Genomic DNA, 26,832 nt, shown 5'->3' on the forward strand with positions numbered 1-26,832 from the left:
GTTTTAACAAATTGTACAAGGACTTTGGTGATCACTTAGCAAGTATTTGTTAATTCTTGAGTTTGAGAATCTGTCTTTTAAAAATAATATTATTTCATATACTAATTAAGTATAATGAAAAGTACTATTTTATGTCTAGGAAATAAAGCATCATATATGTAAAAGATGAATAATTTCAAACAAGCTAATTAGGCTTCTGTTATTACTTTTTCATTTGAAATGTTTTATATACTTTCTTAATTCTGTTTCAGTTTTATTTTTAACTGATTTAAAACACTGTGACTTAGGAGCTCTTAGATAAGGTTGTAACACCTCTATTAAAAGGAAGTTTAGGAAATGTTCCCCCTGGGTAAGCGAGAGATGCAAATCAGAGACAGTAGAAATCTACACATGCCCAGACCAGACCGTACTTGCCTTGGTGGCCTCATGGGAGGGTCATATGGGATAAAGGATGCAAAAATGTTTTATAATCTGTAAAGTGCCTTAAAAGGTAAGGCAGCGTATGGCAGCCGTGAGAATGCACCTCTTAGAACTCCACCTTCTGGGGGTGGAACTGACGGAGGCCCCAGCCACTGACTCTGAAGCCAGGCTCCCACGGGCTGCTCCCAGCAGGGACAGCACGGGAGTGCCAAGGCCCCCTGGCAAGGCCCCGCTGACAGCAACTTTAGTTTGAGAACCTGCCACAGCCTGGCCAGACTTCCCTGAGAATTACACCACAATCTAAGCTGCTTCCACCCAAATTCCTTCCTTTCCTCCCTCCCTTTGTCCTTCCTTCCTCCCGCTTTGCTTTTCACTCAGAGTCGGACTGCAGCCTGGTCTGAGGGCGCTCCCGGCTCCGTCCCCATATCACAGGCAGCTTCCCTAATAAGTGGACTTTAATCCCACCTTGGCAGCAGCTTCTAGGAGGACCCAGGCTACAACATAGTGCTAATAAATAAAGGATCTTTTAAAAGCTTTCATCATTATCCCTTCATTCAATATTCATTCATTCTTTCAACTATTATAAGAGCCAACATTTATGGAATACTTCTCTCGTGTGAGGCCTTGTGCTGAGCACTTTACAACCTATTCTCTCCTACGAGCCTCAGAGCCTGACAGGGTCACACTAGCATTGCCCCGTGCTGCACAGATGAGAGGCTGCACTACTGCCGGGTCGTCCTAATGGGCTTCACTCCTCCAACATGTAATTGAAGTAGATTCACAGACCACAGAACTCACTGTTTAAACATGTACAAAAAGAGGCTAGGTGCAGTGGCTCATGCCTGGAATCCTAGCACTCTGGGAGGCCAAGGCAAGAGAATCGCTTGAGGCCAGGAGTTTGAGACCAGCCTGAGCAAGAGCAAGACCATACTAAAAACAGAAAAATTATCCAGGCGTGGTGGAATGTACCTGTAGCGCCAGCTACCCGGGAGGCTGAGGCAGAAGGATGGCTTGAGCCCAGGAGTTTGAGGTTGCTGTGAGCTAAGATGAGGCCTCTGTACTCTAGCCTGGGATTTGACTATTCTGGACATTTCATAGAAATAGAATCATATACTATGTGATCTTTTGTGACCAGCATCTTTTACTTAGCGATGTTTCAAGGGTTTTGCATGTGGCAGCACTGTACATCTTTCCATTTCATGGCTGGATCCTTCCTCACTGTATGGTACATCACATTTTGTTCGTTCTCAGTTGATGGACAGTTGGGTGGTTTCCACCTTTTGTCTACAACACACAATGCTGCTGAGAACATGTGTATACAGGTTTTTGTGGACGTCTGTTTTTAATTCCTCAATTCTTGCTCCCAATATTCTCCCTCCAGGAGCCAGTGATCCTTTTAAAACAGCTGTTCTTTTCCCTGCTTAAAACTTCCCACTTCCACCCATTGTGCTTAGAATAAAGTGCAACGCTGCACTCTGGCCTTAAGACCCTTCATGATCTCACAGGGCTGCGGCTCCTCTTTCCTGTCACTTCCTGTCACCTCCCTCAAGTCCCACTGCCCTTGCTGCCCCTTGACCACATTGGGCTTGTCCCCATTGGCTGGGGCTGCCAGTGCACTTTCCCTGCCAGAGTTGAGCAAGAAGCCTACTTCTCATTCTTCCACCCTCTCTTATGCTCCAGGGAATGTCGCCACACCAGGGAATAGACACAGACCATCTATGTGCTTTCGTTGCGGGAAGGTTCTGTCCCCACGTAGTCAGTCCATGCCCAGGGGCCTTGCCAGAAAGCCACCAGCCTTCCCCTGCCTCCTAGACACCATGTTCCCACGACACTCCTTCTATTTCAATTCTAGTTATCAGACAACTTTATATCTTGAACCAAAATATCTCTCCTTGTAGTTTCCTTCAGTGTTCCCTGCAAGAATCGGTCTCTTTCTCCCCCTACAGTTGCGAGTGGTAGTAGGAATGGTGCCATGTTGCACTCCACCCCTAAAATATGATTCTGAGAATGACTTGTAGGGTTAAGAGCACAGACTCTGGTACCAGACTTTGACTCTGCCACTTTGAACAAATTACACATCCTCTCTGTGCCTCAGTGTTTTCATCTGTAAAATGGAGATAACAATCATCTCAGTGAGACCTTCCTGACCACCCAAAAGTGTCACCTTTCTCTCCAGCTCTTTCCGTCTTAATTTTACTCTATTAACTCTTATCATCTCACACTTCGTGTTTTATTTATTTGTTTATTGTCTTATGTCCCCTGTGAGGGTTAAGATTTTTGTACATTTTATTCACTGCTAGTGGCTAAACGATGACAAAGAAATATTTGTTGAATGAATAATGATAATATTGGCTACCATTTATTAAGCATTTATTTTGCACTGAATACAGTTCTCTATATTTTAAACACATTAAGTCATTTAATCCTCACAATATACTATTTAATTCCCATTTTACAGATGATGCAGGGGGAGTTAAATAGCACTTCAGGGCTATTTAGCCAAGAGTGAAAGGGAGAGCATGTGATTGGCATCCTTTGCTGATCCCGGGCTTGTCTCCTGCATCCCGAGGTCGGATCCCCTTTGGAGCTAGGTGGTTGGAGCATCCTTCCTGTGCGGCCTTGGCCAGGGTGTCCCAGCCAATCCCCTGCTCTCATGATCACCACTTACCAGGTCCCACCTCAGTCTCCTGCCAGGCTAGTTTCAGTTTCCCATTAGAGCCTCGGAGGGGTCAAGCTATCATTCATAAACCTAGAGCAATCCTAGGCGAACTCAAGGAGTTACAGAAGCCTTTTCGTGCATTCTTTATAGTGAGGAGTGAGTGTGGGTGAAATGACCTGGAGGGAGGAATACAATAGGCTGTGGTTACTTATTCACAGAAATGTTTTCTTTCTGGAGGATTTACCCCCTAAGCTTTACGGTTTGGCCATGCCGACTTTATTAGTAGATTCATTCTGCCAAAGACAGATGGGGAATAACAGAAATATTGAAGTGTTTGACAACTTTCCTCTTAATAACATTCTCCTAGGTTTTATTCCCAGATACCTAGAGAGGTAAACACTTTGCAGTTTCCCAGAGAGGAGCCGAGATGCAGGGGAAAGTGTCATGCTAATGTTACAACTGGAGCAACCCACAATTTTGCAAGAGTGTAGGGCCCCTTACAGAGCCTCAACTTTCAGAACCCTTTCATAATGTTAGATTTGCTGATCGATTAACATATGACTGGACATTGAGAGTAATAATGGCAAACATTTATTTGGCATTTGTCTGTCAGCCAACACCACACATGGAATTTGTATGCTGAACACCGTACATGGGTTCTCTCAGCTAAAGGACACACAATAGCTCACAAAATGAGTGAGCATTAATTGAGTGCTTGCTGTATGCCAGGCATTGGTCCACCCTCATTAGATATATATTACCTCACTTAATCCTCACACAATCCTAACAGGGAAAGGCTATTACTATCCTTTTTTTTATAGATGAGGAAACTGAAGCTTAGAGAGATTAAGTGACTTGCCCAAGGGCACTTAGCAGCTACAGAGTATCTGTGGAGGGAAGGCAAAATCTCAGAGCCTCAACTCTCAGTCCCCGGGCTATTACAATGCTTGAAATGCTTTGAGGCTGTTGACATAAGAAAAACAAATTTTTTTCCAGGCAGAATTCTGATACTTTCCCATCTGTCCTGTTGCTGGGCAAAACTCCTGTGTGTTCTTTGATTGGATCTGCTTTCAGAGTGCTGAGAGCTCTGAGTGGTGGAGAAAACCCTTCAAAAAAATGGGATAATGACAATAAAGACAATCCAACAGCGCTACCTAATTACAGCACCGCAGCCTCATCCCTTTTTGTGCCCCCCTCCCAAAACAATCCCCATAAAAATGAAGTTTATTAAGGCGCGAATCCTACCCTTCTTGTTTAAAAGCCAGTGCTTATAGGCTCGCCCCTGCCGTGTGGCTGCATTAACTCTCGAGTGGGAGGAAACTCCAATTTTTGAACTGGACACGGATTCCTCCCTTTTCACGATTCTTCTTACTTTGAGCCACAAAAGCCGCAGAAACGCTCTAGGCCTTGTGGGCGGGGCCGGGAGGCTCGGGCCTGGGCCGGGGCGGGCTCTCTTGCCGCTGGCCCAATCACGACAAGTTGCTCCCCCTGGCCGGCAGCCGATTGGTGGTTGCCATAGCTCCGGGATCTCGCTTGCGAAGATGGCGGCGGCGGGAGGGCGGCGGCGGCGTCTTCGCGTCCTGGCGCTTCCCGGCTTCTGAGGCGGGCGCGGTTCTGCGGTGCTGGGCCCGCGAGGCCCAAGCATGGCCTCTCCGCCGCCGGCCGCTCTCTTTTTGGGCCTCCTCCTTCTGCAGGGCGACCTGAGGCCTCTGTGGGGGGACCTGGGTGTGTACGGCGGGGCGGGGACCTGCCGGGCCCGGGGCTGCGGGGACTCCCAGGAGGCCGCCACACCCCCCCGAGGCACTGACAGTTCACCTTTAACCCCGCCCTGTGCCCTTCCTTCCCGCCTAGTTTTCGTCCCTTCTTTCATCCGAATGTCGGGCCCTGCGGTCAGCGCGTTCCTAGTCGTCGGAGACACCGAGAATGTGACTGTGACCCTGGCCGTGCTGCATGACGAGGCGGGTAAAGAGCCCGGTCCCTCTCGTGGGGAGGGTGGGGACGGCCAGATCCGGGCCGCCCAAGAGCGCGGCGAGGTGGCATACTCCGGGCCCCCCGCCTCTGTCCTCTGCAAAGTCGGGTGGGGAGGAAGGATGGGGGCCGCTGCAGACCAAAGGGGACCGACGGGCAGGTTCGGTAAGAGAAAGCTTGAAGTCATCATGGCTATGCATCGCCTCATTTCCCTAATAAGAATAGTAATACGTTTCATTCCATTTGACAAACGAAGAAACTGAATTTCAGAGAGATTGTCACTTGCCCAATGTCACACGGCTTGTAAAGGGCCCCGTCCTAGGCTTGTAAAGACATTAGGCAGTCTGACTCTAGTGCACTCCCTTCGCTGCTGGGCAATAGTGCCTGGCATTCTGATTTTCTCTTCTCTAGGAGTCTTGCCGGTTCCAACTTGTGTCGGGCTGACCACTGAGGCAGAAAACTGGAGTGTGACAGTGACCCCCAGTGCAGTAAGGCCACAGGTAAAACCTTCTCTGTAACCCGTGTAGGCCCATGTTTAGGGTTTCTGCAGTGCTCTCATGATTTGACAAGGTATAGTTTTCTCCTCGCTCAGAACTGTCATTAAATTGTGGGCTATGGGATCTGATAGACTTTGAACCAGCTCACGGGGCCCTTACTGTATGATTAGGGGTCCTTGGATGCATTTGCAGGGGTCTGTGAACGCTATGACATTGTATGTAAAATTCCGCGTGTATGTGCATTTTTCTGATGAGAGCTTTACTAGCTAGCATCATATTATCAAATGGGTCAGCTACTCAAAAAAGCTTCATAACCACTGATCTTGCCCAACTCTGAGTTCATGTGTAAAGACAATCCTGGAGAGATTAAATATCTTCTATTTAATAAGTGTTTATTGAGTGCCTAGTATGTGCAAGACATCAACTCTGGAGATAAAAGGATGAGCAAGATCAACTCTGCCTGCACCCTAGGAATGAACATTTACAAAGTCGTTCTGAGATCAGTGGGGGTTGTTTGCATTGACTTTTTTTGTGTATTTAATCTGCCTATAGGATAAAAAACTAAAAAGGTGCTACACAAACTAAGTTAATTTATCAGACCTAGGTTTAGCTTTCTGTAAGTATCCAAAAGTTGTTTGCTTTTATGCTAAATTAAGGAGTAGGAATCAGAGATTGTATCTTACCAGATTTATGGAGTGTACTTAAAGATAACTCTATCATCTTTGTATACAGTTCTCCTTTTATAAAATGAACTGAGGCTAGTGTGTGCTTTTATTGTGTTTTCCATTGTGTGTTCTTATAAATGCCGCTTTGAGTCGCTTTAAAAGTACAGCAATCTTTTCCTTTCAGGATGTGCTGGAAGTGACAGTAAGGTTGATGAATGGTCTGGAATGGTGTTCCTCTAATGAGACAGATTCTGTCTCCGAGTCCCCGTGTCTCCTCCAAACTCTTCTGGTTTCAGCGTCTCGCAGTTCGTCCTGTTTGGCACATCTACTCATCCAGGTGGAAATGTACGCCAACTCTTCTCTGACCCGTAACGCCTCAGGCAAGTGAAGTCTTTGACCGTCAAAGCATTCATGTCACACTTACCTGTGTGATAAGTACGTGCCTGCGGTTGGTAAAGTGCTCACCTTCACTCTTGAGTCTGTCTGGCCTCCATAAACTTACTTTTCTTTTTTTTAGTTTTCTTATTTTAAGTTTTTATTGTGTATTTTTATTTAATTAAGATTTATCTTGCTCTACTGTTTGGATCTTTGTAAGCCATCTTAAATCCTTTTTGAGAGAAGGTGAAATTTATTTCTGTGCATTGATTCTCATGACTCCATCTTATGGAAAAAAAAAAAGGAAAGGAAAAACTCATGAATGAGTTTATAGAAAAACGGATTTTCAGTGAAAGCTTTTGACTTCCAGCTCCCTTTCCTAGATTCAGCCTGCTAACTTCTTATCCTTATAGAAGCATGTATTCCCTTCTTTAAAAAGCACTCACACACACACACAGTAATACTTAATAACACAGTTCATGATTCTGTACCTTTTAAAAAATAATATAACTTAGCAATGGTTACATATAAATATGTGTAGGTTCACCTCATTCTTTTTAATGGTGCATAGTATTCCATTGTGTGGATAGACCATTGTGTATTTGACCGGTCTCTTACTGATGGAATTTACATCATTGCTAGCTTTTGATACTGTAGTGCCACAGCAGATATCATTATGCACACATATATGCGGTTTTTGACATGAGGAAATGGTTTTGTGTTATTCTCCCTTTCACATAATGGCAGTGTTCTAAGAACAAAAGAGCTTCCAACTAGATGTGCCACAGGGCTCTACTGTGATAGGTGCCGCCACCATATCCCCTGTCCCCTGTAGCAAACTCTGGCATCTCAGCTTTATGGCCACCTGGGATGGAGGGAGAAGTGGTCCTCTTTAGTAAAAAAGTCTGTTACTTTCAAGTGCCTTCGCTGCCACTTCCCTTTTTCTTTTTCTTTTCTTTCTTTTTGTTTTTTGAGATAGAGTCTCTCTCTGTTGCCCTGAGTAGAGTGTAGTGGCATCCTTGTAGCTCACTGCAACCTCAAACTCCTGGGCTCAAGCGATCCTCCTGCCTCAGTCTCCCAAGTAGCTGTAGATGCTTTTGATAGCAATGGTTAGCATTTATTGAATGCTTTATATGTGCTAAGCTTGGCCTAAGCACTCTTCTGTTTTTTTTAAAAAGTTATTGAGGTGAAATTCATATAACATGAAATAACCATTTCAAAGCAACAACACAGTGGCATTTAGCACATTCACAATATGGCTCAGCCACCACTTCTATCTAGTTCCAAAACATTTCCATCACCCCAAAGTAAAACTCCATTCCCACTGAGCACTCACTCCCCATTCCTTCCCCGACCCCAGCCCTTGGCAACCACCAGTCTGCTTTCCGTCTCCAGGGATTTACCTATTTTGGATATTTCACATAAATGGAACCATACAATATATGACCTTTTGTGTCTGGCTTCTTTTATTAGATAATATTTTCAAGGTTCATCCCCTTTGTAGCATGTTATCAGTATTTCATTACTTTTTATGGCTGAATAATATTCCACTGTGTGAATATACGGTGGGGGGGCATGTAGGGAGGGGGAGGGGTTTCTTTTTGAGGTAACAAAACTGTTCTAAAAGGGACTGCGGTGACAATTGGAGACATTGGTGAACATAGCAAAAACCATTGAATTCTACACTCTAAATGGATGAATTGTATGGTATGTGAGTTATGTCTCAATAAAGCTATTTACAAAATTTGTGTAGCCCAGCCAGCTTATACTGACGGAGCTGCCACCGTGTGCCAGGCAGCTTGCTAGGCTGGGTTTCAAAGTCAGCACAAAAGGAAAGATCCCCATCTTAAGCTCTTATAGTTTAAAAAATAAGTAACCAAACAGACGCAATGAGACCGAGGAGGAAACAGTGCTGAGAATGGGAGTAATTATTGGGGGGCGGCGAGGGGAACACTGGCTCTAGCTGGGAGCTCCTGCCATGCTTTCTGTCGGGGGACGGCCTCGCAGTGAGGCGCTGAAGCAGACGGTGGAGGGGAGAGTGGGCTGAGGGGCTCTCCCCGGAGAGGAGAGCCAGGAGGAGGGCATGAAAGGTGATGGTGGAGCCAGAGCATGGAGAACAGGAAGGGGGTGCCTGGGACAGCGGGGCAGGGGCCCGGTCGCAGGGTACCTGGCCCAGACAGGGAGCGTCAGGAGCCAGTGGATGGGTTTTAGCAGAAGAGCAATGCAGCTTAACTTGTATTTTTTAGAAAGATCTCTAGGATTGAGTATGGGGAATGGCCTGGAGTGGCCCCAGCCTTGTGGCAGGCACTGCGAATTGGCTGCCAGGAGCTGATTTATCACAAGCTAAAATTGCCTCAGGGTTCCGCCTTAGATTTAGTTAACTTCCTTACACTCCAAACAGAATCATGGTGTGAGGATTTGGATTTACAATGGCAAGTGGGGGGTCTTGAGGTCGAGCATGTAGCATAATTAAATGGGATCTTGTGATCCGATGGATTCCAGATAAGCTGTCTGCAGTGTCGCCATGGTTTCAGTTCTGTCTGCTAGGAAAAGGTAATGGATTTGAAGGAGTAAGTGCTTAAGGTCTGGGTGTGTTATGAAAGGATTGTTCAGCATATTGAAAAATAAAATCAGTGTGTTACATTTATCCTAATTTGTAACTTTTAGTCAATCGATTATCTTCAAGATCAGATCAATTGTGACTTCTTTGGTTCATTGTAACAAGCATGTTTTCTTATATTTGGGTTTTGTTGGAGTAGCAGGCGCAGGCCTCAGATATGTTTTATGCAGAGCTCATTTCAGGCATTCCTCAATGTGGAATATTTGATAATGGTAATTTATAAAACATGATGATTCAGCTTTTTTTTTTTGAATGTCAAAAATGTGACAATGCTTTGTCAGAGTGTTTCATAGCTGAACTTTTCTGTTACATGTACTTTTCAGAGAACGTGACTGTTATTCCTAACCAGGTGTATCAGCCTCTTGGTCCTTGTCCTTGTAATTTAACAGCTGGGGCCTGTGATGTTCGCTGCTGCTGTGACCAGGTATGTTCTTTTCAGGTGCTTATTAGATATGTGTTTATCTTTTTTGGAGAAATGTCTATTTAGACTCTTCACCCATTTTTAAATTGGCTTGTCTTTTTGTTAAATTATGAGTTCATTATACATTCTGGATCCCAGTCTCTTATCAAATATATGACTTGCAGAAAATTTCTCCCATTGCGTAGGTTGTCCTCCTTGTTGGTGTCCTTTGAAGCACAAAAGTTTCTTAATTTGATGAAGTCTAATTTATCTAATATTTTTCTTTTTTTACTTGTGCTTCTGGTGTCATTTCTTAGAAACCGTCACCTAGTCCCAGGTCAAATACATACTTTTAATTCTTATGTAGATTTGAGAGGAATGAGAAATGCAAAAGAACATTTACTAGTACTCAAGTCACTCCCATTTCTAGATGAGTGCGATTATGTTTGGTTGAGTTTTTTCCTCCCCCCACTGGGGAAATGCCAATTTATTTTCTTAAACCACTTCATTGAGGTGTAATTGATGTACAAAAAGCTGTAGATACTTAAGGTCTACGACTTAATGTGTTTGGAGATAAGTATATACCTAGGAGCCCATCATCACAATCAATACCATACACTTATCCATCCCTCCTTCCTTCCACCCCCTTCGGGTTTTTTCGGTTGTTTTCTTTTGTGGTAAAAGCACTTAATATAAGACCTACCTTCTTAGCAAATTTTTAAGTATACTGTGTCATGATTGGTTTTACAATACAGAAAAGGAAAGTTTAGGGTCTGCATTAATGTTGTAACTCTTATGCTAACGATTATACTTAACTATGTAACAATTATATTTACTTAAAAAAGTAAAGCACATCATAAATCTGATTCAGGTATCAATAGAAATGTCAAAATACGTCTTCAGATAACCACAACTTATCACTTTATACATGATCTATTTTTAATTTGAATTGCTCTTGTTTAAAACAATAGATCATTTACTTTTCTACCTTCAATAAATAAGGGATTCAGAACATAATTGAACTTGGAGCTCTCTCTCTCCTTTGTGAAAAAAGGAATATAGATGAGTATGCGAATGCGTGAATCAAGTCACTCCCTGATGACATTAATTGGGTTGTGTCGTAATCTAGTGAGGGCCTTGAGGGTTCTTGTGGAATATGGACTGTTTGCCCTAACTCTGAATGTTCTTAGGCTTTTCTGGGCTAGGGGTTTGAACGGTGGTAACAGTCCGAAAGGGAAGTTTACTCTGATTTAGTCCCCATTTGGGGTCTATTCTTACTATCTTTTCTTCTCCCATTTTTTTTTTTTTACTAGGGACATAGGTAGGATGTCCCTAGTAAAGCTGTGGGTCCCTTGAAGGCTTGAAGTTCCTGACTTGGAGGCTTATTTGGGGAATTAGCTAAAGAAATTCTAGAACTATTTTACTTTTTGTGGACACAGAGCACTTTTAGATGAGACGGGGATTGTATTTGTTTCTCACTGACCCAGTAGTGTCCCGCTGGCCTTGGTGTTCATCGCCCTGCCAGGGGACCGTGACGCCACCACAGCGGAAGCTCTTGTCGTCTCACTACCCCTTTGCGTTTGCTTTCAAGGAATGCTCCTCCGAGTTAACAGAGCTGTTCCGGCGGTCCTGTTTCCCCGGCGTGTTTGGAGGAGATGTCAACCCTCTGTTTGATCAGCTCTGTTCCGCCGGGAGGACGCGCCCCGTCCCGGAGTGGTTTCCCCTCCTGTGCGTGCAGTCGTCCCTTGCCAACACGCCCTTCCTCGGTTACTTCTACCACGGTTCCGTGTAAGTTCGCAGGAGCGGCTGTCTGGAAGAGGGCGTTGTCCTCCAGCTCCGGTGGGCTCTCTTAGGCTGGTCACACTTTCCCCAGCACCTTGCCAGAGGCCCCACGCCTCAAAGATGCAATTCTAGACTTTGGTTAGCAAATTTATTTTGCATTAAGTATTTGAAAGAATTGAGCCTCACTGAAAATAATTTCTTTTTGTTTTCATTTACATTCTTAAGACTTTATACATGAAGAGATGAAAATGAATTGGTACTGCAAACAGTTCTAGTGCTTTTCTAGGGTAGCAGGAGTGGTGGGCTCATGGGGACTTTTAACTTTCTGTAGTTTACAGTTCTCTGTTGTTGGAAGTTTACAACTATCTCTCATTTTTGTAATCAAAAAAGTAAAGAAAAACTTAAAGGAAGAATTGCGTTTCAGCAGAGGGTAACTGAAAGTATTGGTGATGGTCTTTCTTTTTGATCTACAGTTCCCCTAGGCAGGACTCCTCCTTTGAAGGATATTTGCATATTGATCCAAAAGACTTTTCAGACTTTGGTTACAAACAAGGAGACCCAATTATGACTGTAGATAAGGCATATTTTACTATCCCACAGGTAATCATTTCAATTTTAACATACTAGTAATAGATGCTTCTCTTATTTTTCCTATTCTGTTGTTAATTTAACTCATACTGCTCTTCAGAGTCTCTCCCTAAGTTACTTATTTTCTCCTATGGGCTTCCAGGGATGTAACTATTTATGGTCTCCAGATTTAAAAAAAAAATATTCACTTTTAGATTAATCATGTCTTTGCTAAATCTCACTGTAAGCTTACAAAATAAAACCAAAAGATTTTCTATAAGTTTCCATGGAAGTATCATTCTTCACTTCCATTAGTTTAATAGCCAATTTCTTGTAAGCTATAAAGATATTATTTTATATAATATTCCAGAAATTTGAAAAATAATTTTAGGCTATAAGGTTTTATATGAAATCTTTTTTTTTTTTTTTTTGAGTTCAACATTATGAAGAGCAAATATTTGTGGGAAGAAAGCTTGAGAGTCTAAACCATTTCTCTGTTTTTACGATATTAAAAAAATCTGGTTGTCACGAGGGAGAGAAGATAAAGTTGAATATAATCACGTCTCTGCAAAGTAAACAGAGCAGGGCAAGGGATTTTCTTTGTTTTTATTAAATAATATTTATTGTGACTTCTTGACCAGTGGCTTCCAGACCTTGATCAGTCAGATGTTTTACCAAAGTTGGTCAACTAGTCAGTATGCTAGCCATTGTGAAACTAGACCAGCAATAGGAGCAGGGTGCAGAAAGAACAATTTTAAGAGATGCTGATCTATTTTTTATGATCAGAAGACAGGCCATAAATCTGTTGGGTTTTCCCCTCACCGTCAGGTGTCTCTGGCTGGGCAGTGTGTGCAGAAGGCCCCCGTGGCATTTCTTCAGAATTTTGATGTTAAATGCATTACTGATTTGGAAATACACCAAGAACAAGATGGTGTTCTCGATGTGAAGATAAAGAGTGGCGCTATGGAAAGACGTACGTTACATTTCTTTGAAAAAAGAACACAGGCCTGAGCATTAAGATAAATGCTGGTCTCATGAGATTATAAATAAATCACTTCTACTAGGTAGCATAAAATAATATTTCAACTGCCAGTTGAGGAAAGTGTTTTCCTTGGAAAAAGATCAGTTCCGTAAGAGCATACTGCATGTTAGTTCTTTTTTTGAAAGTGAAGTAAAATACAAATAACATAAAATTAACCATTTTAAAGTATACAACTCAGTGACATTTAGTACATTCCCAGTGTTGTGCCATCCTCACCTCTGTCTAGTTCCAGAAGATTTTTATCACCCCAGAAGGAACCCTTGTACTCAACGTTCTCCCCTCCCCACCAAAACCACCAATCTACTTTCTGTCTTTATAGATTTGCCTATTCTAGATATTTCATATAGATAGAATCATACAAAATGTGGCCTTCTGTGTCTGTCCTCTTTGGTTTAGCATGATGTTTCCAAGGTTCATCCACATTGTAGTGTGTGTCAGTACTTCATTTTTATGGCCGACTCATACTCTGTTGTATGGATAGACCGACCACATTTTGTTTGTCCATCAGTTGATGGACATGTGGATTGTGTTCACTTTTTGACTGTTGCAAATAATGCCACTGTGAACACTTGTGTGAAAGTTTTTGTGTGGATGTGTGTTTTTATTTCTCTTGGGCAGACACCTAGGAGTGGAATTGTCCTGTCGTATGGTGATATGACTTTTTGAGGACCCACCAAACTGTTTCTCCAGTGGCTGTGCCAGTTTGCATTCCCACACAGCAGTGTACTGCATGTTTGTTCTTACGTGAGAGTGACACACCAGAGTATCAACCCTGACTTTTGGGATTCTCCTCCATAGTTATAATTAGATGCTAAGAAGGGTGGGATTCCCAACTGACGGTGTTTGAAGAATGGGGAGGGTTCTGTAGTTGGCACAAAGGACAGTTGCAGTCGCCACATTTGTTGATAAGCTTTCCTTTGAGTAAGTAACGGTGATCATGGTAGGCCATGGAGTCCTGTGGAATTAATTCATGTTTCTTTTTAGGCATAGTTATACCAGAAGTAATCTATGAGGCAAGAACTGACCTAGACAAATTCATCACCAATGCAGGTATTTTAATGTTACGCTTTTATATAATTTCTACAGAAATATATATGTCATTTCTTATAAGTAACATATAGCCCCAGAGTAAAATATATTTTTTTAAAAGAACTTAAAGAGGTTCACAACAGTTAGAAAGATATCCCAGTAGCATTTCATTTGTTCCTTTCTCTGTCCTGCCTTGCTTTGGAGCACTTTCCGTGACCTTGAGCCAGTGCCTTCACAGTCCTGCATTATATGAGTCCCTTGTTCTAGGAACTTTTTCTTTTCTTTTCTTTTCTTTTCTTTTTTTTAACCCACCAAAAGAAGCACTGATTGTGAACCTTTTCTTAAATGTTTGTCAGATAGTTAAAGAATTCTTTAGAAGTGCATTTTCACTTCTTGCTTCCTTTTTTTTTTTTTTGATAATTTGCAATTGTGATGAAGGCAAATAAGTTATTTGGGATTTGGCTGATCTTACCAGGACTTTTTGTTTTTAATGAAGGAGACTATTTGTGTTTCTTTTTGATGTGTTACAATTGTCGAGTCTATTCGTTGCTTCGTCAGATGTGAGTGGAGTTCCTACAGTACAGCAGGGCACTGGCCAGCAGGCCCTGCGGCTGTGGAGCTGACACTCTGTCATTGTTCATCTCCAGCACTTTGCTCCATATCTAGCTGTGAGCCAGGTGCTGGGGTAAGGAAGTGAGAGGAAAGGGCCCAATGCCACTCAGGGTACCATGATGGTATAGAGGAGGCGGCTAACGCTGGCTTGGTGGGGCCAGGGAAGGCTTCCTCGTGCTGTGTTAGCACGAGGAGATGGGCAGGGGTGGGGTGTGAGGGGAAGGCCACCTGGGCAAAGAGAACCACCCAGTATAGACTTGAGCTCAAAGAGGGTCTTTAATTTATTAACATATTCTCAGTTTTGTTTTTGTTTTTGTTTTTTTTTGAGACAGAGTCTCGCTCTGTTGCCCAGGCTAGAGTGCCGTGGCGTCAGCCTAGCTCATAGTAACCTCAAACTCCTGGGCTCAAGTGATCCTCCTGTCTCAGCCTCCCGAGTAGCTGGGACTTCAGGCATGTGCCACCATGCCCAGCTAATTTTTTCTATTTTTAGTTGTCCGGCTAATTTCTTTCTATTTTTTGTAGAGACGGGGTCTTGCTTTTGCTGAGGCTGGTCTCAAACTCCTGAACTCAAGTGATCCTCCCGCCTCGGCCTCCCAGAGTGCTAGAATTACAGTCGTGAACCACCATGACTGGCCAATAAACATATTCTTGTATTTGCAGAAATTCTTTTAAATAATGGATCAGCCTCCAAACGTGTGAATGTGGAAGAACATTACATTTTCATATGGAATAATAAGACAATCCATGGAATAAATGTCAAAATTATTTGGGCAGAAATTAATGCCCACCAGAAAGGTAACTTTGATGAGGGTAACAAGAATGCTTTCAGCTTAAAGTGTTTTTGTTTTCCTTCTTCAAGATTCTCATAATTATAGCATATAAAACTATGTCAGATTTGTTTCTTATGTGCATTTATGATTTAATCAAAGAGACAGTATTTTTGTTCATGTCAAAATGCAATTTTAAGGTAAAGAAAATAACACTACAGGGGATAATTTCTTTTCCTAGTGAAATGGTACATATTATATTTTTATTTTCTAGGAATAATGACACAGAGATTTACAGTAAAATTCTTAGGCTATAACAGTGGTAATGAAGAGGAAACATCTGGAAATCCAGGTAAGATGTGTATGTACCAATCATTGATCTTACAAACATATTTTAGTTCAGTACTCCTGCATTATCACGATGGCTTTAAGTAACTCTTGAATTTTAGTTTGTGACTCTGAATTTTTCTTTATTCTCTTTTGTGTCACTGTATTCTTTTTCTGATAGCAACTTAATTTTTTTATAGAGAGTGTTGTACCTAGTAACAAGTTACTGCAAATGCAAAGCATTCTTTCTCTTTAGGTACTGCTCTTTTGAGAGATATGCTGCGTATAACATGTTGGTAATATGAGCTTTCTAAGAAATAGTGAGCTGCAGATGATGGGTTCTTAGCCTGAGATCCATGGTGAGACTGCATGGGGTCTCCGAACGCCCTGTCCTGTGCTGTTTTGCTGTTTTGTATTTATGTGCAAATATACCACCCCCTGATGTGTTATAGACTTGTTTCTTTTTTCTCTTTTTCCGTAGAGCTGTGGTATAGAAGGATCTACTTGTTTCTTTCATTCACTTTGGCCTGCTCCTTGCCTCAGACTGCCTGATCCTTGGGACTGCACAGTCCCACATGGTAGCCAGTCGCCACATGCAATGTGGCCAGTATGGTGTGTGAAAATGATATTTGGATTACTGATTGATTCTAGGTGTGGCTATATTGGCGTTCATGGTATTACTTTCAACTTTTCTGTACATGCAAACATTTTCATAGTAAAAAGTTGGAGACTGTAAGTTGGATTAATAGGAGATGGATGGGAATAGGACCTAACACCAGACTTTGAGGTTGCACAGATTTACTAGAAAATGGACCCACTGAAAGGTTACTTTGGTTTCAGTTTCCTTTACAGGCTCCTGCGGTAGGTGGTATTGATCATTCAGCAAGTGTTCGTTCCTGGCCTGCTCATGTGTCTCTGCACGAGAGATCCAAGACTGACTCATGCCTGCTTTTTAATTTTCAGATTTTTCCCCCCACACTAGCAGCTCTTTATTGTAGAACAAAATGGGTCTGTCTCCACGAGTAGAGAGACAGACGGACAGACCGACTCACTGACTTGCTCTCTCTCTCTCTCTCTTAATTCTCAGATTGTTTCCTTTTATTAGCCCAGTCTGGGGGTGGGCTCTCGGGATGTGTGGGATGTTATCAAATGACCAATAGGTGTCCTCAATTCCATCTGCATATATGAGCCCCCTCTCTGAAAGCCCCCCTGGGTGTGGGTGAACCACAATGCAGATTCAGGCTAATGGCATAATAATTGCAGTTAGGTTACTTTAGGTCATTTTCTAAATCCTATCATGCCTGGGCTTGGGAATTCCCAGATTCGTTCCCCAGGTGTAGCAGTTGCTCCGGACAGCATTAGGGGTGGGGCAGCGCCAAAATGGAGTGTCAGCTCTTATCCTTCTTCCCAGGTGGAGCAATTGCTTGAGACAGCACCAAAGCAGGGCACCCTGTCCCGAGAACAGCCAGACCTCCTAGCTATCTACCTAACATATACATATGTATGTATTCAGTTTTATCCAGCAACTGAAAAACACACATTCATTTCAAGCACACATTAAACATTCATAGGGGTAGACATAGGTGGTCATAAGGTGAAAGTCATTGATCTTAAAATTGAAAAAATATACACACTTTTCTTTAATCCTAAGAGAATTAAATTAGAAGTCAGTAAGAGGACGGAATCTCTAAAATCTCTACGTTTATGACAATTAAACAACCACTTCTAAATAAAATATATTATTAATAGATCAAACAAGAAATTACAAGGGAAATTACAAAGTATGTTCAGATGAATGAAAGTAGATGCAGCTAAAGCTTAGAGGGAAACTTAGAGCTTTAAAAAACCTATAATAGGAGAAAATTACCCTTATCAGCTTCCACTTTAACTTAGAAAATTGAGCAATTCAACTACAAAGTAAGTAGGAAGAAGTAATAAAGACTGTAGATGGTTATCAATAAAATGCTAAAATGGACAAATAGTATGTACAATTTTAAAAATTAAAAACATTTTATAAGATTAAAGAAATCTATCTTTACTGCAGGAGGGAGAGAGGAAGGGAGAAGTTAAAGGCAGGAGGAAAAGAGGGAGAGAGAGATGTAGAGAGAGAAAACTGAGAGAAGACGCAAATCACTGGAGTATGAGGCGTGGATTAGGAAACATCACTTCCAGATTTTAGTGTTAAAATGTATTTTAAAAATCACATGAATGTCTGTGTCTGTTAAAGGAAAGCAAAACAGCGAATGAAGGTGCTGTCCTTATCTCAAGGGTGTTTTTCTTTCATTGTGCATTTCTCTTTTATATCATTTGATGAGACGGCACTTGCTGTGTTAGAATGTAGGAGGAGAGGTGCTAATTCTCATTTGTTGTGTTTCTCTAGGTTACCAACTTGGCAAGCCTGTCCGAGTCCTAAATGCCAATGGAACGAATAATGACACAACTTTTCACCTTTGGCAGTCAGGTAATCCGGCCTGGGCATTATGATTAGCCCTGTGCTAAACGGGAGCTAGAAGTATTACCGTATTTTAATCAAGGGATCAACTACTTTAACACCCAGTTGGTTTATTTAGCAGGGAGATACATCCTGCCAAATAACGGCAGTGGTGGTTTTTCATGCTTCTACAGCTTTTTTTTTTTTTTTTTTTTAAAGGAATGCTACCAATGTTTGCACCTGAAGTGCTGGTTGTTAGTGAGGTTTGAGTATCTTGAGATATCTCTTGTCATTGTCATCTATAACCCAAGATGGTGCTAACTGGGGACATGAGAATAACTACTTTCTGAACTCTGGAAAATCTTTCCATCAGTGGTAGTTACCGCATCTGCCAGAGGCGTTCAATTCCACCTTCTGAACAAAGCACGGATCAGGTCCAGGGATTCTGATACAGGAAGGCGCCCTTGTTCCACTTTGAAAGGATTAGAGTAACAACGATCTTAGTTTTCGAAAACTGGAAACTATTTCTACTTACTGTTTTCTGTCTTTAAACTTTGAAGTAAATTTCTACTTTTATTTAGCAAAAATAATAAGAGGATAATCTTTTTCTTTTATAGCTGGAAGGGGTTTGTGTACATCAGCAACTTTCAGACCCATTTTATTTGGAGAAAATGCACTATCGGGGTGCTTACTAGAAGTTGGGATTAATGAAAACTGTACTCAGCTCAGGTGAGTGTTTCATTGATGAATTTATCTGCAATTTGAATGGTTTGCTTAAAATTAATTCACTACATGAATGTTAAAGACAACATGAATATGAAAAATTAGAGTTTAAATTAAAACTTGTAAAAGTCAATCATGAAGAGATTTACCATTTGTCTGATGTATGTGGGAAAAAAAGGAAAAAAATCCTGCAAAAGTGATAGTGAATAATGAATAAATATAAACTTGCAATACAATTTAGAGTTGATCTCATCATCAATCTAAAAGCTTCTTTCTTGGGACTAAAGTAATTTCATCCATATTTTTTAAGGAAATTCCTCTGCCCAAGTTTGTTTAGATCATTGGAACCTCATACTCTAGAGCTGTGAAAAGGGCCAGAGCAAGATATAATTGGTGTGATTAGTATTTGAAGAATATATAAGCCCTGTTACATGGTATGAAAGAAGAACTTTCCACTTAATTGTATGGGTGGCATTTGGAAAGTATATTATGGATATGCTTATGCATTCTTTTATTTAAAATTTAGGTGAAAGTGGCTGGGTGCAGTGGCTCACGCCTATAATCCCAGCACTCTGGGAGGCTAAGGTGGGAGAATTGCTTGAGCTCAGGAGTTCGAGACCAGCCTGAGCAAGAGCAAGATCCCATCTCTACTAAAAATAGAAAAAGTAGCCCAGTGCTTGTATTCCCAGCTACTCGGGAGGCTGAGGCAAGAGGATCGCTCGAGCTCAGGAGTGTGAGGTTGCAGTGAGCTATGATGATGCCACTGCACTCTAGCTAGAGCGAGACCCTGTCTGGGGAAAAAAAAATTTAGATGAAATTCACATAATATCAGATAGCAAGGGCAGGGAAAAAATAAAAAAATACAAGACAGAAAAATGTAAAAAAGCACAAAATATAAAACAAAAAAAGGATAAAGAAAGAAAAAAATTCACATAACATAATTAGTTTTTTAAAGTGAACAATTCAGTAGCATTTAGTGCATATTCATAATGTTGTGCAACCACCACCTCTTCTACTTTTGTAATTCTAAACATTTTCATCACCAAGAAAGGAAGCCTATTGAGCAGTTACTCTGCATTTCCTCCTCATCCCAGCCTGTCAGCAACTGATCTGCGTCTGTCTCTGGGGATTTACCTGCTCTGGCCATCGGCAGCAGGTCGGACCACAGGTTATGAGGCCCGAGTTCACTGTCCTTCTCCTGCGGTTCGGATTTGTGCCCTCCAGTGACATTACTGGAAAGGAGGGACACTGAGTCCCAGTTCTTAAACTTCACTTAATTTTATGACTCAAAATTCTAGCTAGAAATACTGTAGGTTCCTTTTACTGTTGGATCACTCTGGCCCATGAATTTATCCTGGTAACTTGATATGTGACCTAACCACCTCCCAGGTTTGGTGACGCTCAGTGGAGTCTGTAAACCACATGATACCCATGTAAGTTGCTAACATTTTAAGTCCAAAGTAAAAGATTGCTTCTGTGTGTCCTCCCCTAGCTGCTTGGGGTCGTCCTGGGAAGGCCATCGAAGGGAAGAATGATGTCCAGCCAGTTTTTAATGCCAGTTCCTCTGGCAGTTTTTTATGTAGGCGCTTGGCAAGCACAGGCTGGACATTTATTGGAAAGGACTTCAGGACAGGGCCTGCTGGTCCTGAGCTGAGAAATATCTCACTCTCTTGCAGGGAGAAAGCTGTTGAAAGACTTGGTTCATTAATAAAAGCGACTCATGTTGCAATGAGAGGCAACTCCAATTACAGTGACCTTGGTGATGGCTGGCTCGAGATAATACGTAAGTCAAAGCTGCTTACAATAAGGTGTGTGACTTGGTTGCTATGACTACCAAGTGTGGTTTAGCATTAGAGCTTGACCCAATAGGTCATCTTTCTTTGTCGTGGCAGGAGGCTCTTCACATCTTTCTTCTCTTATTCATGATGGTTTTTTTTTGTTTTTTAAGAGGAAATTTACATGGGTTCAATTGCCCAGTCATTTGATGAGCTAACAATCTTTATAAAATAAAGTCCAGGCTGGTGTAATGGCTCATACCTTTAATCCCAGTGCTTTGGGAGGCCGAGGTGGGAGGGTAGCTTGAGGCTAGGAGTTGGTTACCAGGCTGGGCAACATAGCAAGATCCCTTCTCCAAAAAATTTTTTTAAAAACTTAGCTGGGTATAGTGGTGTGTACCTGTCGTCTTAGCTACTCAGGAAGCTGATACAGGAGGATTGCTGAGCCCAGGAGTTTGAGACTGCAGTGAGCTATGATTGAGCCACTGCCCTCCAGCCTGGGAGACAGAGCAAGATCATTATCTCTAAAAAAAATAAATAAAGAAAAAAAGAAAATCCAAAAGTCCAAATAGGGTTTGAAGATTTTTAGTGCACTTCAGTTTGCCTTGCTATTTTTGATTACCAGCAATACAGGCATTTGAGAATTGACTTTGTAATTTATAAAAGCAATTTTGTTAACTTAAAAGGAAGTGATTGAAAACATTGTGCTAAGTGAAAGAAGCCAGACACAAAAGACCACATATTGTGCTTGCTTTAGCAGCACGTAGAACTCAAATTGGAACAATACAGGGAAGATTAGCATGGCCCCTGCACAAGGATGACATGCAAATTTATGAAGTATTCCATTTTTTTTTTTTTTTTTTTGAGACAGAGTCTCACTTTGTTGCCCGGGCTAGAGTGAGTGCCGTGGCATCAGCCTAGCTCACAGCAACCTCAGACTCCTGGGCTTAAGCGATCCTACTGCCTCAGCCTCCCGAGTAGCTGGGACTACAGGCATGAGCCACCATGCCCGGCTAATTTTTTTGTATATATATTTTTAGTTGGCCAGATAATTTCTTTCTATTTTTAGTAGAGACGGGGTCTCACTCTTGCTCAGGCTGGTGTCGAACTCCTGACCTAGAGCGATCCACCCGCCTCGGCCTCCCAGAGCTAGGATTACAGGCGTGAGCCACCGCGCCCGGCCTAGTATTCCATATTTAAGATAAACAAAATAAAATAAAAAAGAAACAGAAGACCACGTATTATATGACTCCGTTTATGTGCAATGTCCAGTGTGGGCAAATGGATAGAGGCAGAAAGCGGCTTAGTGGGTGTCAGGGGCTGTAGGTATTGGGAGAAAATGGGGAGCAACTATCATGGGTGTAGGGTTTCTTTATGGGGTGATAAAATGTTCTAAAATCAAACCTGGTCATGGTTGCACAACTCTGAATATATTCAAAACTACTTAATTGTATACTTTAAATGGGTGGACTGCATGGTGTGTGAATTGTATCTCAAAGCTGGGAGGGAAAGAAGGAAGGGAGTGTGGAAGGCTGGGAGGAAGGAAGAGAAAAGAAAAGAAAGGACCCCCCCATCCCCCTTGGGTGTTCATGGATTGCGTGATAGGTCCACTCTCTGACTCACGGAGGGGTTGTGTTGGCCATGGGGTTCTCATCTGCCGATCCAGCCCATGCCCAAGACACCAGGCCCAGAGTTAGAGCCTTCTTTGCAAACAGAACCCAGAGGTCAGGCTTATTAAGCCCTGGGCTCTGCCATCCAGGCCAGCTAGATGGCCTGTGGAATGACCCCTGAGGGATGGAGGGAAGGAGTGAGTCAAAGCACTCGAGAAGTAAGCAGTATGGAAAATTTCCAGACAGAGCCCAGGCTGGTTAGGTACAAAATCAGAGAAGTGATGACATTGTGTTCCCTTCAAGGTGGAAGAGGTTAGCTTCCATTTCATGTCTGTGCCAAAAAGCAACCCTGATCCTGGTTAATAAACAGAAGAGAAGTGATGTTGACACATGTATGAGGAAATTAGATGTTGTGAAGACAGTGTCACTGACCTTCAGAATCCCTGAAGGAGCAAAGAAACCCCTCCAGAGTGGTGACAGACCCTGCCCCTACCTCTTGTCATTGACTTTGCTGGTTTTTCCCCTGAGTGCCAGTTTTCAAGATAAATGAAAATTAGTTTCTCATTCAATTTTATTCTCTTCCAGTTGTATTACTGCTCTGGCAACACATTAGGAAATTACTTTTTAGCTGTCTAATCCATACTAATTGAAGTTGTTAGTATGGATTTTTTAAATGTCTTATACCGTTTTTGCTAGAACCACAATTGCATGGGATAACTTTTGGCATTTTACTGCAATTATATATTTTCTATTAAAAGGCTGGGTGGATTTCAATGGGGAGTCTGGAAACTGAATCATGATTTATGGTTTTATTATATGGGTCAGGGCTTTTTAAAGTTCCAGGACTTTTAAAATTCCTAGTGTGATTTAACACACAAGGAAACATCTTAAGTACAACTTTGGTTAATTAGCACCAGCCTATATGCCTTGTAGGCTTCAAGAGGGTAACACAGTTATGGAGTGACAAGCAACTAGAGCCTATGGGAGCTTAAAGTCTCATTAATGTGCTTTCTAATATTATTTCCCATTTTTGGGGTCTCATGCCATTGTAGGAAAACTTATTATTTTTTCAAAAATGCATAACTTAACATTTCTATAGATGTAGATGCCCCTGATACAGGGGCAGACCTGCCTGTTAGCAGCGTGAACGGCATCTGTCCGGATGTTCCTGCTCAGCTGCATATCCGCATCCTCGTCTCGGACGCTGGCTTGGTGGAAGGGATTACTCAGCAGGAGATACTTGGCGTAGAGACAAGGTATGATCACATCTTGGAAAAGTGTAGCTTAGAGAGTGTCAGTAAAGTTGAGGATGTGCCAACAAAGAGGGAAATGCTAATTTAGATTCTGATTGTTTATTTACAAGTTGCAATTATTAGTATTATGATTATATATACATATGAAATGTATATAAACTGTGTTTATAGTGGAAGCTTATTCTCACAAGTATTTATGAAGCTTTGGGTAAGAGATGCTGTAAGGTATTTTAGGGAGTACAAAAGTGAATAAAGGGCTGCTTAGCACTGAGCATATTTTGAAATCCACGGATGTGATTGGCATGCTGATCAAAGACTATCACGCAGCGGCTGGAGACATTGGCAGCAGACAGGCAGGTTCAACTCATGGCTCTCCCTCTTATGAACTGTGTGACATTGGGCAATTACTTAATCTCTTCTGAGCTGCAGTTTCCTCATCTGTAAAATGGTGATCATACATTTATGTACCATGCCGCTATCAGTTTTAAGTGACAGGGTCCCAGTTCATACTGACTTAAGCAAAAAAGGGAGTTCATTGGTTCAAGTTAAGAAAAATTCACATACAGCTAGTTCATGGTTCATGGTTCTGATGGGGTCAGGAATCTTTTTCTCTTCCTCTCTTAGCTCCTCTTCCCTTTGTGTTGGCTTAATCCTCAGGGAGGTTCTCCTCAAGAGATGGCAAAGATGAACACCAGCAATTCCAGGCTTCCATCACTTTACTAAATCCAGTGGGGAGAGAACACCTCTTTCCTCATCTTTCTCAGAAAGGATCTGGGCAGAATTTTATTGGTTCAGTTTGGGTCACGTGCTCCTTTCTGAACCAATCACTACAGCCGGTTCAGTAGACAGCTGTCACTGGCTAGACTCAGGTGATGGGCCCACCCCTAGATTCAGGCTAGTCCCTGTGGTCCACTGAACTGAGAGTGGGGAGTGACAGTTCCCCATTGGAAAACTGGGGTACAATTACCAGAAGACAGGAGAGGGGTTGCTGCGTAGGCAGAAATAACAGATGTTAACCACCAAACTCACCTCGGTAGTACTGTTTGGAGGATTCCACAGGATGGTGTGTATAAAGTCTAATACCTTAGTTCTGTGCCTACAACATGGAAAGCCCTCAGTAAATGGTTAGCCATTGTTTTTATTATTATTAGATTAAGACAAAAGAGTGATGGAACAAGTTACCTTTAATAGCACCTGACTGGCAACATACTGGCAATTACAGCTGGGTGGTAGGTCCTGGAAGATTTATTATACAATACTCTTCTCTCTCCTTGTGTCTATATGTAAAAATTCACATAATACAAAGAATAAAAAAGCACAGGTAGAATTTAAAACTTAAGAGAACCTCAGTTTGTATCCTCGTTGTATCTGTTACCTGGTGGTCTTAGTAGAACAGGAGTGAATGGTGGCTGTGTAGCTTGATAGTCTTTTCCTCCTAGGTTCTCCTCGGTGCACTGGCAGTACCAGTGTGGGCTTGCCTGTGAGAACAAGACCGACCTTTTCCCTATCGGCGCGTCAGTCCAGTTTATTAAAGTACCTGCACAGCTACCCCGCCCCCTGACAAGGTACTCCAGTTGCTGCCCTGGTTGACATTATTAGGAAGCAGAAAAATATATATTAGAAAATAGGAAATTTATTCCTTTAGTCAAGTTCTGATGCTTTTCACTTGTAGTTTTTGTAACCTTCTAAAATGTTTTGCAGATTCCAGGTCAATTTTACAGAGTATGACTGTAACAGAAATGAGGTGTGTTGGCCGCAACTTCTGTATCCATTGACCCAGTATTATCAAGGTAGGGTAAGACAGATTTCTGTTATCAGGTATGTTATATCAGTTAGAAACATTTAAAAAAAATGTATAAATATCACAGAAAACTTAAAACGTATAGAAAATTTTTTCCCATCACACAGAAGAAAAGTTTTAAAAAGAAGAAAAATTTACTTTTAACATTGCCACTTAGAAATTGTCACTATTAATATTTTTGGCTTTATTCTACCTACATAGTTACAAAAAGAGTTAAGAAATAATGTTGCTTAATTTTATTCATTGTTTTTCAGGGGAGCCGTATCCTCAGCGTGTTGCCAAAGGCTTACTGTTGGTATTGTGCCTCATGCTGGCTGTGCTCCTCAGCAACCCCTGGATCAGAATGTTCCAAGCTTGGAGTCTGACTTCTTAGAGGCTATAGACCCTTACTTCTGTGATTTGGTATAGTCCTATGTGCCTCTTTGTAAAATTTTAATAAATGAAAGTTTTTTTTTTATTTTGTTTGTTTTTGTTTTGAGACAGGGTCTCACTCTGTCTTCTGGACTAGAGTGCAGGGGCCTCATCATAGCTCACTGTAACCTCAGACTCCTGCCCTCAAGCGATCCTCCTGCCTCAGCCTCCCGAGGATGGGCCTACAGGCAAGAGCCACCAAACCTGGCTAATTATTTCTATTTTTAGTAGAGATGGGGTCTCACTCTTGTTCAGGCTGGTCTTGAACTCCTGACCTCAAGCGATCTTCTTGCCTTGGTCTCTCAGAGTGCTAGGATTATGGGCGTGAGTCACCACGCCCTGCCAAAAGGTTTTATTTTTGTAGACAATTTTTATTAAGTGCTCTGAGTTTAATTCACGTATGTAGCTATCCAGATGTTCAAAACAATGCCGAATGAACACTGTTTTTTTTTTTTCTTTTTTTTGTTTTTTTACAGTGAACATTCTTATCACTGCACTGGACTGAGTAAAATGCATGAGAGGATCTACTCGGTAAATAAATGTTAAAAATTTTAGCTTCTCACAAATTACTAAAGTCATAGGAGTTTTACTTATACCAGAAAGAGCTAATCTTTTCTTTAATTTTGTATATACTTGTGTTGATTAGTTTCCTGTATTCCAAGAAAGGATTAAGAAATGCATAAAGCCTTAAGAATGCATACAGCGCAAAAGCACACAATAATTGATAAGGAAAGATGTGGGGATTGGGGAAGGGAAAATAATATACGGGGTAAAGTAAAAGAAAACCAGGGGTACGTACGTGTAAGCCCCTGAAAACATATGCCAAGACTGCATTTAGCATAGGCAGACCCTGAATTTAGTGCCTGCTGATGTTTCAGCACCACATAAGATATGTTGTTGTATCTTCATTGCAGAGTTGTCCAGGGGGCTTCAAATCTTCCTTCCACTCTTAAGTTCATTTTTAAATAGGGAGATAAATCAATCAGGCACAGATCATGATTGTCTACTAGATGGAAACCCTGTCAGTTTCAGCATCTGTTCTGTGATGGTGGTGGGCTTTCACCCAACCCCAAGGTAGGGCTGATTTAGGAGTCTGGG

General features: G+C 41.9%; 1 protein-coding gene and 1 non-coding gene across 2 annotated transcripts; both read left to right on the forward strand.

Moving 5' to 3' along the window:
* Window positions 1–4,666: 4,666 nt before the first annotated feature.
* On the forward strand, window positions 4,667–25,778 carry TCTN2 (tectonic family member 2). The gene is made up of 18 exons (XM_045534985.1): window positions 4,667–4,804; window positions 4,931–5,041; window positions 5,459–5,547; window positions 6,394–6,589; window positions 9,528–9,628; window positions 11,196–11,392; window positions 11,860–11,986; window positions 12,782–12,926; window positions 13,980–14,045; window positions 15,297–15,431; window positions 15,678–15,755; window positions 18,111–18,191; window positions 18,779–18,890; window positions 20,561–20,667; window positions 23,369–23,525; window positions 24,962–25,087; window positions 25,224–25,312; window positions 25,578–25,778. The coding sequence occupies exons 1-18, from the start codon at window positions 4,723–4,725 to the stop codon at window positions 25,694–25,696; spliced, it is 2,118 nt and encodes a 705-aa protein (XP_045390941.1). The 5' UTR covers window positions 4,667–4,722; the 3' UTR covers window positions 25,697–25,778.
* On the forward strand, window positions 21,404–21,511 carry LOC123626309. Its single transcript, XR_006730797.1, has one exon. It is a non-coding gene; the product is annotated as a U6 spliceosomal RNA (small nuclear RNA).
* Window positions 25,779–26,832: the final 1,054 nt, after the last annotated feature.

The sequence above is a fragment of the Lemur catta genome, chromosome 21, assembly GCF_020740605.2.
Source record: "Lemur catta isolate mLemCat1 chromosome 21, mLemCat1.pri, whole genome shotgun sequence".
In the NCBI taxonomy this organism is placed as follows: Eukaryota; Metazoa; Chordata; class Mammalia; order Primates; family Lemuridae; genus Lemur; species Lemur catta.